Raw genomic sequence first — 14,003 nt, forward strand, 5'->3', positions numbered from 1 at the left:
TCGGACTCTCTCCATTTTTCGACTTGGTCTTATGTCAGAGTTGCTCCTCTGTTGGACTTGATTTGTCTTTACTCGGACTCCACCAGGGCTACTCAGACACAACACTGGTTTATTTATTAAGAATAATGTATTGTGAATTATACAACAAGCTTTAGGGATACATTCAAAATGCAGCAATTTCCAGAGCAGAATTGTTTCTTATTACTGTGGCATTATTATGTTATTATTGTATCTTCTGCATTTTGAAACAACATAATTATCACAGCAGCTTTGGGGGCTGTACAACAAATATTCATCTCAGTAATATCAGTTTACATGCAATTCACAAATGTACGAATCTTTGGACTGTTTTCTCAGCCCCTTATGACCCTTGAAATTGAACCAGTTCTATGCAGATTGCTGAGAGTTTATTTGATTAGCATTCAACCAAGCCAGTGGGAATGCCTTTGAATATCCCTTCAATGAAACTTTCCTTAAATTTGATTTTGCTCTAGAGATTTACTATCCCTTTCCATACAATTGTCTGTAGGGGCCATAATTCAGGAGTTTGCCAACCTGTTCCTGGCAGATACCTACACAAGGCAGAGCTTATGTATTCTCTATTACTCATGAAATATTAGGTGTTCAACTACAGGCAATGACTGGGGGGTAACACATTTAATCTGCCTATCAATGACGTTTGATGTGATGTTTAAGTATAGTACCTGCTATCATGTTTTTAAAAGTATTTGGATGTTCATAATGGTTTATTATTTTAATTTGAAAGTGAAAGTTTGGAAAATTAAATAAATAATCATAGGGAGTTTCACATGAGCTTGTATAATATTGAAAGTAATCTGAATCACTTGCTATAATTGTTTTGATTGAAGCCTTGAGCTTTAGTCCGAGGTCTTTATCATTTTCAGTTTTGAAGATCATTTCTTCAAATGATTATTTTGCAACAGATATTAAAATTCATAGTTTAAATTCAAACTTCATCTGAATCATACTGCTTTTCCTATTGAGGTGGCAGCTCACCACGCAGGTTTGACCAGACCTCCTTTACCAAGGCCACAGGCTCTAGCTTGTTCTGGGGGATCTGCAGATGTTCCAAAGCCAAATGGGAGGTAAAGTCTCTCCCACAGCTTGACAATATTCCCAGAATTGGTCAGCATGTCCCCACTTCTGCTAAACCCAGCCTGTGTGGGGTTCCACCTCCCACTTGAGCAGACATCAAACAGTTTGCCAAAACATTCTTTGGCCCAATCTCTCTATGGCCTCTCTGAACTCCTCACATTCACAAGATATGGCCTGGTGGTACCGACCAACTATCTCTGGGAACCTCCAAGCAAACACTAAAAGCCTCCTTCATCAGATTGACAGCTTCCCATTCTTCTTGAATTCATCTTTATCTTCAGCTAGATGTTCTCAGCAAACCTTGACTGTTCTTCTGCGTCATCCTGGGCCATCTGGCGTCCTCTTTAAACAATGACTCCAACTCATTTGACAGTTGTTCCCCTCTCTCACTTAAGGTGTCCAAAGTACCTGCCCTCAAGTCAGCTCATTGGCCTGAGGTGCTCTGGTGCCATGTATAAGTTATGACTACATGGTATTTGTTATGGAAAATCCATGCCTTGCAGGGAAGTCCAATAACAATTCACTACTAGATTTTAGATCTGGAAGGCCATTCTTCTCAATCACAACCCTCTGGACACACTAAAGTCTAGGAAAAGCACCATGGAGTCTACAGAGGGGGACTTTTTCAAGTACCTCACCCACTTCAAGAAGGCTTTGTGGTGTGACCTGCTGTTCAGTGCATTCACACAAAAATACAGTGAAGAGTTTTTCTCTCTTGTACATTGGGAAAAAGTCCAGCTGCACAGCCTGGAATTTTGTGAGCATCCCTAGACCCACCTGAGGTCTTTCACCATGGGGAACTCCAGATTAGAAAACACTTCATCCTCGATTGAGAAGTTTGGTTCCAGAGCCTGTACTATGTGTGGAGGCAAGGCTGATTATATCTACCAAAAACCTTTCCAACTCCTACACTATCTCAAGCTCCTTTCTCATCAGAGATAACATTCCAGTGCCCTTTGCCCAAGTGTGGGTCCCTCCTGCTAATGCATGCTGCACAAAGAGCACTGCATCTCACCCGCAACCATCACATTGTAGGTGGTGAGCCCACAAGATCACTCCCTATAGCCATTTTGAACTGAATCAGGTCAGGTTACTTGGGTGGCCGTAACACCAGGCACTTGCCATCAAATGCTACCCTTCGGCCTGGCTCCAGGGGTGGGTCCCAGTAACCCTATACTCTGTTTTTATTGCTACCTTTCATGGAGGTCTTTATTGGATCATAGTTCCAAGTTTCTTCCCACTATTTGGTGGGAGGCCCTACTAGGAGATCAAGCATCATGTCATAAAAGTATGCAAACTCAGCAATGTTAGTATTAAGACCATCCGGGGGTTAAATTCAAACAACACTGAACGTTTTAACAAAAACATTTAAAGTAAAGTTTTTGGTCAGTGGTTAATGTCTGCTCATACGAATATCTAATTCAGCATAATAGCTATAATCACTTGCAAGAGGTTGATTATGTATTTATTTGGCTTTTTATCTATTTATTTATTTGTTCATTCATTCATTCATTCATCCATCCATTCATTTGTCTGTTTGTTGCTGGAAAATCAATCGTTTCCTGTCCCAGCAGTGCCATTTTCTAGGGCCTTATAATTTTGCATTTTCTTCATTTTTGAAGTTACGTATTTACTGCCCCAAAATCTTGCCAACTGCTCCTCTCTGTGTTTCTTGGCTTGTATTCACTTGGGTGAATGGCGTGAGAAGGAACGGAGTAGCTACATCACCATTTCCATTACACTTTTGTCAGATCATATCATATGAGGTCAAGGGTTTTTGTCAGCTTCTCTCCGAATGCCTTGAGGTACATTATTGCTGTGTTGAAGGCTCTTCAATGTATAGAATTTCAAGAATCTTGGTTCCATTAAGGCACCCTCATATATAACTCATATGAACACAATATTGCTTCTCTAACACTTATTTAATAAGTGTTATTTAATAGCCAATTCTGAAAAGGCCAAAATAAACCCATCCATCTATCCGTCTCCCAACCACTTATTCAGTACGGAGTTGTAGAGAGCCTGATGTCTATTTCACAAGCACAGGGAACAGGGCTGTGGAGGCCTGTCCAAGCCAGAATAATTTAATTTCCAAACAGTTCTTTTATTATTATTATTATTATTATTATTATTATTGCTGCTGTTGTTGTTTATAGGTCCATTAAGCCCCTAAAATGGCAGCACTACTGCCATTATATTCACTTAATGATGTAAAAGTGAAAATACAGGGTTTGTCTTGAAAATGTTAACTTTCATAACAGTGTTACCATGGAAACAGTATGGCCATTTGCAAATGCCTCATAAATTGTGAAATGTGAGCCAACAATGAACAGTGGTTATTTCTCTAATGAAATTCAGATTATACGTGAAAAAACAGGGGATTACCAGAGATCAAATGGGCACTTCACACTATGTTTTAAAATAATATTATTATGGTATGTAGAAATAACTATTTACAATTTTTTTTCACTTTTTCAAAAATATTACACAGTGGTGCTGTGAATGTTCATTCTTTTGCTACTTTGGTTCCAAACTACTTTGAGCTTTTCTGAATTGTAATACTTTTCTTCTTGCATTTAATGATGTCTTTAAAGTGTAGTATTTTAAGCCTGCAGTGGGCTGATTGCATGTCATTTAGAGACTGAATAGAAGAGTGGCTGTCTGTGTTCCTGAGAGTTAGAGTTGTACTATAGAGATACATCCATTTTCTGTGACTGCATGTCCGATTCTGGGTTGTGGGGAGTTCTGAGGTTCAAGGGAACAACCCAGGATGGGGCATCAACCCATTGTAGGGTACACTCACACCTATGGGCAGTTTGGTAACTCCAATTGATCTCAGCATGTTTTCAGACAGTGGGGGGGGGGGGGAAACAGAGCACCCCAGGGAGACCCCACAACAACCCATGGAGAACATGCAGACTCCATGCATATGGAGCCATGGCAAAGACTTGAACCCAAGTCCCACAAGCGTGAGGGGATATTGCTAACCACTGCACCACCATGCCGCCCTTGAGTGGCACATCATACTCTATAAATAAGATAAACAAGCACTTGAGGCCAAGTTCAGCTGCCATTACGGTTCCTTATGCTGAATCTCCAATGTTATATTTGATGGACAAAATTATTCTAGCCTAATTTTTCTGCTATTAATAAACTTCTTAGGTTGGAGGGCAATTATAATTAAATGTGCTACAATCATTAATTACAGTTGTAGTGAATGTGACCTTTATCCTCTTAAAGAACTTAGGCAGATTTCCTAAGACATGCATGAAAATGTGGTTGTGGACCGAACTAAAGCCAATAAACATGACTAAAGAAAAGATTAATTAATTAGTAATTAATTATCCCTAGTAAGTTATCATTATTAGGGAATGGCAAATATATCAAAATGACTGTTTCTGTTGCTTGAACATGCTTATTTCTTACACTGTACTTCAGGATTCAGTGTCTTAGTAGAAAATAACATCAGGCCATCTCCATCGGTACTTATTTCCAGTACTGTAGGGTGAAATGGAGGCCCAGCGAGTGACGTTGTGTACTTGCTGGTGGCTTGTTCTCCCCATATTGTGTGGCTTCCCTCCTGCAGACATGCAGTTAGGCTGACTGTAAGCTCTAAGTTGTTTTTCATGTATGGTTGTATGTGACCTGCAGTGGACAGGAAGTCACATCCAGGGTGCATCTGCCCCCCCCCCGCGACCCTGCTCAGGATATGCAGTTAGATATATATATATATATATATATATTTGTGTGTGTGTGTGTGTATAAATTATTGTTATAGCATACCCATTTCATTGCATTTCCTAACACTTCAGGACCATTTACACTTATTTTTAATTATTAAATTAAATGAAAACATGATTTACTGTTTCTCATGATACTGAAGAAACATTAATTGCAGAATATTTCTGCCTCTATTATAGCAATATATTCCCCTTGCCTGAGGTAGAGCTGCCTGGTGCCTTCAATATACATCAAATGTTACAGCAAATATATTCATCTGATGGATACTAAAGACCTTCTCTGCAACTGCATTTCATTTTGATGAATGTAATACTATGTTGCAGGAACCTCGCATTTTACAGAATGCTGAATTTGCCGCTAACACAAGTAGAGAATATTTAAATAACTAGACCCAGGGCTGACTACACAATTGAATTGAAAGGATATACTTGGGCAGCCTGATTGGAATTGCATATACGGTGACAAGGGTGGGTTAGAATTTCTCTTTCTGGCGAGATGTATTACAAACCTTTTATATCCTTAACAGCAATGCTGGAATCCTACTGAAGGTCCTCTGTGGGCACCATTTTAGTCACGTACTCTGGTTTGATATGTCAAAGAAATTTAAAAATTACACATTACCAAGAGTGGCTTTAACAATAATACTATAGGTATGATTTTATAACCTGATCTTAATTTGATTAATTTGTGGAACTTCCTCAAGGACAGGGTGATATTCTGATCATCATATTTAAGATTACTCATTTGTTCAAAAGTATAAACTGGACAAACATATTGGGACACACCTCTTAATCATCAGATTCAGGTGTTTCATTCAGACCCATTGTCAAACTCCTAGCCATGCAGTTAGGTTTACGTACATTTGTGACAGAATGGGTCATTCTGAAGAGCTCAATGAATTCAAGCGTGGTGCTGTTATAGGATGCCACCTTTGCAATAAGTCAGTTTGTGAAATTTCTTTCATGCTAGATATTCCACGGTCAACTGTAAGTTATTACTATTATTATTATTGCGAAGTGGAAGTGTTTAGGAACAACAGAAACAATTCAATTCAATTTTATTTGTATAGCATGTTTTCACAGCATTACATTGTCTGAAAGCGCTTTACAGCATCCCCACCCAAAGCCCCCAGTGAGAAAGCCGGAGGCGACAGTGGCAAGGGAAAATTCCCTAGAAGGAAGAAACCTTAGGAGGAACAAGACTCAGAGGGGGAGCCCATCCTCCTGGGTCTGGCAGGGAAAGTCAATTGATCAAGAGTGGCAGAGTGCGGTCACCAAATGCTGAAGTGCATAGTGCGTAAAAGTTGCCATGCAACGCTCTGTTGATTCAATAACTACAAAGTTGCAAACTTCCTCTGGCATTAACCCCAGTACATAAGAACATAAGAACTATACAAACGAGAGGAGGCCATTCGGCCCATCAAGCTTGCTTGGGGAGAACTTAACTATTAGCTCAGAGTTGTTAAAATCTTATCTAGCTCTAATTTAAAGGAACCCAAGGATTCAGCTTGCTGTACGTTATCAGGAAGACTATTCCATACTCTGACTCCACGCTGTGTAAAGAAGTGCTTCCTTAAATCCAGTTTGAAATGTTCTCCCGCTAATTTCCACCTAGAAAAACTGTGCACTGGGAGCTTCATGGAATGGGCTTCCATGGCTGAGCAGCTGCATGCAAGCCTCACAGCACCAAGCGCAATGTCAAGCAGCGGATGGAGTGGTGTAAAACTCGCCACCACTGGACTGATGGATGAGTCTGAGTTTGGCAGATGCCAGAAGAATATTACCTGCCTGGCTGCATTGTGTCAACTGTAAAGTTTGGTGGAGGAAGGACAACGGTATGGGGTTGTTTTTCAGGGGTTGGGCTAGGCCCCTTAGTTCCAATAAAGGCAACTCTTAATGCTTGAGCATACCAAGACATTTTGGACAATTTTATGCTTCCAACTTTGTGGGAACTGTGGCTGTGCCCCAGTGCACAAAGCAAGGATCATAAGGAAATTATTAGGTGAGTTTGGTGTGGGAGAACTTGACTGGGCCACACAGAGTCCTAACTTCAACCCCATCAAACACCTTTGGAATGAATTAGGATGGAGATTGCCAGACCGCCTCATCCAGTATCAGTGTCTGACCTCAAAATGTTCTTCTGGATGAATGGGCAAAAATTCCCACAGACACACCAAAATCTTGTGGAAAGCCTTCCCAGAAGAGTGGAAGCTGTTATAGCTGTCCATGGTGTCCATATTGTGTATGCAATGGACTGCATCAGACATACTTGGCATAAAATTATTCGATTGAGTCCAGAGGATTTTTCTTAATTCTTACCACACTTCGGAGACTATGGACAATTTAAAAATATCGAGATGAGTCAAAATACAACCAGAACCTAATCAACAGCAATGAATTTTATAGTTCAACAAAAATAAAACATGGAATAGCAAATTGTCCACAGGAACCAGAAATGATATCTTCTACTTTTCATGGTTTATTTGAGAAAGTACTACAATAAGAAAATCAATCCTTGTTGCAAAATTTCCCTTTCAACTATCTACATCTGACACCCGCTTTATTGCCGCTAACACACTTTTTGTTACTTGAACCAATAAAAGTGGAATATGGCAACTCAGACTTCATACTATAAGTATTAATGCAATTTAGCTGCCAGTTACAGTCTGCATCTTGTTTTTGGTGTTTTTTTTTTTTTTGGTGTATTCTTTATTGTAGCTGGTTTTACAATGCATTGTTATTGTTTCTGACAGCAAGTTCAAAAGAAACACAAGCTGTAGCTGAAATTTTTTTAATTCCCATCAATTACGTTTAGCAGCTAAGACACATTTCATATCTGAAACAATACAATGGCAAATCGGATGCTTTTTAAGTAGGCCTGTGTGGAACAATGAACATGACTTATTTTATTGTAACGACTAATCCTGATCAGGGTTACAGGTGAGGCTATCGCACACAGTACAAGCAATTTAGAGACTGAGCCATGTAATGGCAGCTCCATCTTAAACATTAATTTGCATTCCTCTATTATGTTGATTATATGCCCAGACAAAAAATATATATATATATATCAAATTGAAGTATAAAGTCTTACGCTGATTTTTTTTCTTCGCTTTTGAATTTAATAAAATTTGTTGTTTTAGGAAATTGTTTTGTATTTTTTTGGTAAAATATGCTTTGTAACTGTTATACAGAAACATACTGGATGCAGAGGTTGGCATGGTAACTGTATTCCACTCAATGTGTAATCAAGTAACAGAAGTGCTCAGTACCTCTAGGATTTTAATGGTAATCACAAATATTAAATGATTATTTATATATTAAAAAAGAAACTCATATTGTGCTGTGCTAACGTTTGCCTCTGTTTCTTTGTTGTAGAGATCAAAGGGTCTAATGTTGTTACTCATTTTTGTACTGAAAATTGAAAACTATTAAACTGAATGGCAATATTTCTCTTGCTTTGTGCTACCTAGCTACACCACAATATGACAAGGCACGTAAGATTTGTTTTTATATCGTGTTGAAATATGTTTAGACGTTTTTCCCATCCTTATGCACCTACATTTTGATGTTTTTACATATGTTAAGTTTTAGCGTGAGCTCCTTTTAGCTGTATGCAGGTATGGTCATGTGCGTTGTGCTTCTTGGTAGTTGTGAAGTTGACAGTTATACTTACACTACTTCAGATTAGGTGAGCGTTGTGTTTTTCTTTTTCCCCCAGAGTACCTTTCACAGTGTTCATCTTTGCAGTTTTGGGCCATAGACTGAAAGCAGAAGGTGTTGTATTTTTTACCCCTGCCTACACATGGCAACTGGAATCAAACAAAAATTCAGTGAACTATCAGAGAAGTATATGTGGACAGGATGATGATGGACTGTATATGCAGCAGACATCAATACAGGCATCTCCTCACTAGACAGAAGGGCCTGGAGTCAGATATGAATTCAGACAGCTATATATTCAGCCTGCTGTTTTCGACACAAGCAACGACTTACTGGGGTAATTCAGAAAGAAGAGGTGATTATTGTTACTAAGGCTACAGCATGCCAAACTTTCAGTGTTTTTGAAGGATGGGGCAGGAATTACCGTGACAACAACACAGATTCTGAAGCAGATGTGACATGTGGCCCAAAAAAAGTCTGGAAAATAATTACCTATATGTTGATCTGTCCTAAACAACACTTCTAGCATTTTTTGTAGTACCCATAGTGCCAATTACAATTCAGTGTGCTCTTGAATTTACATTTTTACGTTTTTTTATTTCTGTAATTTAAAGATAACTTGTGATGTGAATACATGGTGAAAAATATGAATAATTGTGTTTTTTTAATATACAGTTTCCCATATTTATTACATAGTATTTAGGAAAGGAACAACAAAAAATATGGAATTTGGTCAGTGTCCTTAATATAACATAATCAGTTAATCACTTTTACAAAAACTGTGGCATTACAGTTTTTGTAAAATTGCCAATAATTATTAATTGGACAGTACGATGGTTACTGTAAATTTGGAGTTTTTGTAGGTTGAAGAATCTTTTCATTCTTCTGGCATTGTAGAAATTTAAAACAAATCAGGAAAAATCACTTTCAGCTAAGACTTAAAGCTTTGCAAAATGATGGTGACATCACTTCTGTGGAAAAAAAAGTTTTCCAAAAAACAAGGCATGATTCCAAGTGCCTTCGAAAAGCGAGGAGTTCATTAAGATACAATAGTGGCTGACAGGGGCGTTGCTAGAGATTTTGGGCCCCATGAAAGTATATCATATTAGGCCCCCCAGTCCAAACCAATCCAGTTATTTTCCTAATTTTTTAGGGCCCCTGTCACTCAGGGGCCCTTGGAATCGTCCTAGCTTTCCTCCCCCTTACGGCGCCCCTGGTGGCTGACATGGAAAATGCAGAATACAATACCATTGTGCTGTATGCATGTTAAGAAAAGCATGCAAAGTGCATCTGAGAAATATACGAAAATTCGAGTGTATAACAAACTTTTCTGAAATTAGAAGAACATCCATCCATCCGAATTCCAATTCACCTTAGCGTTGGACAAAACGGGACAAAGGTACTCAAACCCCTGGCGTGAGGCTACAGTGCTAACCACTGCTCCACTGCGCCCCCCTCCATGCGCACAATTTATTTTACTATATTCTTTATGTATTTAACATAACGACATTATAATTATTTGAGCAATTTAAGTATATCGGGTGTTTCTTATATTAGTACGAGGAAGTCAGTGAAAGTCTTCATTTTTCCTTTTTGAAGTGCCCTTTGAATCCTCTTCCCATTTTGGCTCTGATATTGTGCTGTCACGAAAGCCAAGAGCGTCCAGTTTAATTCTCAAAGCAGAAATGTGCTATAAAGATTTTGGTACTTAGCTGTGAAAAAGAACAATGCACGTGAAAGACAGATGCTGGTAGAATTACTTCCCATTGTCACTGTGAATGATGGTTCACTCCATGGTAGTTAGCTCAAAGTTTCTCCAACAAGTTACTTGAGTTCAAGACAACAAGTGTGTTGCCTAATGAATATTTTAAGGACATTAACAAAGAAAAAAGTATGAGTATTTAATCCACAGTATAAAACCCCTTTCGGGTAGTCTCTTTAATGACATATGATCCAATTGCTTTAAATTAGTATCTGAAACGTCGTCAAGTTTATAGTTTTTAATCTCGTTTAGCAAGAAATGTATACAATTCTTCTGTGGAAAATATGCATGAAAGGGCCTTTGGTAGACTATCTCCAGGGTGTAAAAGCATACTATAACTGGTTTATCCATCTTATTCAAGTCTGTCATAATCCCACACAGAAGGCGTATTTTGCTGCTCCTTTAAACATGACGTGCATGAACTATATAGTGTACAAATAGGCTACTACATGTAAACCAGCTAACTTCCTCCACCATAAGACGTTGTTAAACAACTAATATATTAAGAGTTACAAAGCTTAACATATCCTGCGGCTTTAAAAGGCTGAATTACGACATAGGCGTGTGTATCAATAAAATATAGTTGATGTTGTAAGCCGAATATAAAAGCATATTGTATAATGCATGACTCTGATTTTCTGTAACTGGTGTTATGAAAGTAATATGGATCAGCAAACTTACGGTGGTTCTTTTTAGATATAACTTTTTGATCTTAATTGAATTTAGTCAAGGGCGTAGATGTGCATATGGACGGTAGGGACACGTCCGCACCAATATTGTGGGAGCATCGTGTGTTTCGGGGGGGGCGGGGAGTTTGGGGCTGATTTTCTCCCGACCAATGTTGAAACCAAACCTTCACCGATAAATTTAGTACATTACAGCATAGCATTGTGTACATGCATGTTACCGATGACATTACAAAACGCGACACAATTTAGCAGTTATTAAATCAATATAGCCTAATATTTCATATTCCAGTAAAATGCTTCCTGTGTTTAACCTGCCTTTAAAATGATCAGACAGACTTTGGGTTCTTTCTTAATAACTTACATAATTTAATCGTATTACTGATTTTATTTCTTTTGTAGTTCTGATGGTTTATTTGGAAATGCTTTTTTTTTCCTGGGTGGCTTTGTGGGATATGTCGGTAATGCGCGGTGGTTTATTGCGCTATACAGAAGCATAGGAGCTGGTAGGTTGTCTCTTTAAATCACCGCTGCAGTGCTGATGTGCCTTCGAGCAGAAATGGTAAGAACCATTTCAACCTCTGCAGCAGGGAGCCTGACCGAATACACCGGGGAGCGTCTCACAGAGCCGAATTAAACACCTTTCCATTGCTACTCATATACTGTTTCGGTAGCTTCTAGCGCGTGGAGAGTGAGTTAACTTTTAAATCCTTATTTTGTGTGAGTTAGCAGTTTGTACACAGTTTCTTAATCCCTCTTTCCCCCTTTTTCATTCTGTCCACAGAACACAGTGGCAGTCGTCTCTATCCAATTACCCCTGGCTGGTACTCCTAGATCCCCTGCGTTGCAATCTGTTGATAACTCGACTTGCAAGCTGCACTTTATTGTCTTTCGAAATGGGAAACTCTTTCCTTGCACAGGGAATTCATCAAATCTTGCAGATGATGGAAAACGCAGGAGTGTTTCAACACCAGTTGCTTTCACAAAATTAGGTAAGAGAAGGACCCTTTTTCCAGACTGGATAACGAGTTGCATTTAACTTGGTGAACAACATGATCTAAACATATGCCTGTAAAATGTAATAATTCTGAATGTTTTTTTTTCTTTTAGTAAAGTACTTGGAGCCACCGTTTTTGTAGGAAATGTTCTATTTTAATGTTAGTACATGTAATTTTAAACAGGAATATTGCAATTATAGTAAGGTCATGGAAATGGAATTTTATACAAGGAATTTCTACGGATCATTCTAAACGTCTAACGCATTTAAATCTATTTTTTGCCGCTGACGTGACTGTGCTTTTCTATCTTTTCGGTGTTGCTTGTTCAGTCGGGTTTTAGCGTTTACAAAGGACGTCATTGTGCTGTTAGTCGGATAAATGTGGTAGTCAAGGTTACTGTGCGTATAATATTTAGCGTTGTATACCGGTAGGTGCTAAGGTTGTATTGGAACCGTATCCCACCAAGAAAAAAACAAGGAATCACATGCCATTTGTATGACACAACTGAATGAAGTATATGGTTTAAGCCTATGCACTTACCAGCACTCTATCAATTATCATTACTTGCTATTTAACTGTAATGCCATACACAAGGATATGTGTAAACAGACAACAAACGTGTGTGATCATAGACTGCGCACAAAGGTATGTGTGTGTGTGTGTGTGTGTGTGTGTGTGTGTGTGTGTGTGTGTGTGTGTACACACTGATATACATACACACATATATACATGTATACATACATGCATACTGTACATACACGATACAGTTTAACATTGAGTATTTCGCAGGCAGGGATTTTCCACTTGGTCTCCCTGATTCCGTTTGTTCCTCCTGCAGATGGGTGCCGCCTCGGGAGCCTCTCCCAGTCCATCACCATCGCTCTGAGGCACTTCGCGCTGGGTGTAGACCCAACTGCAGCCTACTGGGATTTTGACCTTCTAGATGGACACGGGGGCTGGAGGGCAGAGGGCTGCCACATAACGGGCTCTGCTGGAAACACCACCGTCATTCATTGTACACGCAACGATAACTTCGCAGTGCTGATGGTGAGTACCTGGAGAGTCATGCCTCTGAAAGTATAGCACTTCTCTCCCTTCCTTCACGGCTGTTCTTTTTTTCATGTGGCTTATAGCCCTGGACTACACAAAGAACCCCCAGTTCCATTTGGATTTTCTTAAATGCTAATTAATTGTACATAAAGTTTACGAAAATCAGATTTTTTTTTGTAACTGAAAAACATGTGAAGGACTGCTGATCACTTGTGTCGCCTGTTGTTTTGGCTGTATGCGCTGTATCGGTGGTCTCTTAATCGGCTTCTTGCTCGTTTATTACAACGATGCTGTTTAAGCTATTGAAGTACAAGCAGTGATCGCCCATTCAGCGTCTACTTTCGAGTGCAACGTCCGTGGTATACTAATTTGCCATTATACCGCAATATGCTCAACAAGAGCGATGCCCTGTTTATTGCTTAAAGCAAGATGTGTATTTATATTGCATAGCATGGGACTGTTGTTTGCATGTTTGCTGCCGACGTGCCTTATCAAAACTGTAAGGATGAAACTAATCGAAGAAGAGCATCATTCCCTATGTTTCCATAGCAGGACTAAGCGACCAGAAATGCGCTGCATGTTATGCCAAACTGGGGGGCGTGTTCGGATTGCAAATTATTTGGCGTCGTAGTCGCATTGGTTGATTTCTTCTGTTGCACTTTTGTGGTTCTTTGAAACATTTCAGTGTTTCATTGTCAAAGTACAGTGCAATTTTAACTATCAGGATAAGGGATGTGCGAGGGAAGGACACTGATACAGGCAGCTGTTGAAGTGAGAGCAAGGCGTGCACGGAATACCGATCAGGTGCTGTCCGATGGGGCGCAGATGTCGGACAATCATAGCGTGAGACTGTAGTAATATGCATATTAAATACACAACAAAACAGCAAGTGTGGGACAGGAGGCTGATTGTCCGAAAATGAGAAAAAGTGAGGTTGCCGGATGGTGTTAGTGAATGGAAGTGACTATAGATCAGCTTAGAAGCCATA

The 14,003-nt window shown here is 39.3% G+C and overlaps 1 protein-coding gene across 5 annotated transcripts in view; it reads left to right on the forward strand.

Moving 5' to 3' along the window:
• adgra1b (adhesion G protein-coupled receptor A1b) overlaps positions 1–14,003 on the forward strand; it is a 116,261-nt gene that overhangs the window by 71,106 nt on the left and 31,152 nt on the right. For 3 of the 5 annotated variants that reach the window (XM_023841754.2, XM_023841759.2, XM_023841775.2), the window contains 2 exons: positions 11,752–11,959; positions 12,804–13,012. In XM_023841754.2, coding sequence (XP_023697522.1) covers positions 11,752–11,959; positions 12,804–13,012 — 417 coding nt within the window. Of the gene's footprint in view, positions 1–11,636; positions 11,659–11,751; positions 11,960–12,803; positions 13,013–14,003 lie in introns of those variants that run through there. The other 2 variants (XM_023841769.2, XM_072709606.1) reach the window with 2 other exon arrangements.

The sequence above is a fragment of the Paramormyrops kingsleyae genome, chromosome 3, assembly GCF_048594095.1.
Source record: "Paramormyrops kingsleyae isolate MSU_618 chromosome 3, PKINGS_0.4, whole genome shotgun sequence".
NCBI classification, from domain to species: Eukaryota; Metazoa; Chordata; class Actinopteri; order Osteoglossiformes; family Mormyridae; genus Paramormyrops; species Paramormyrops kingsleyae.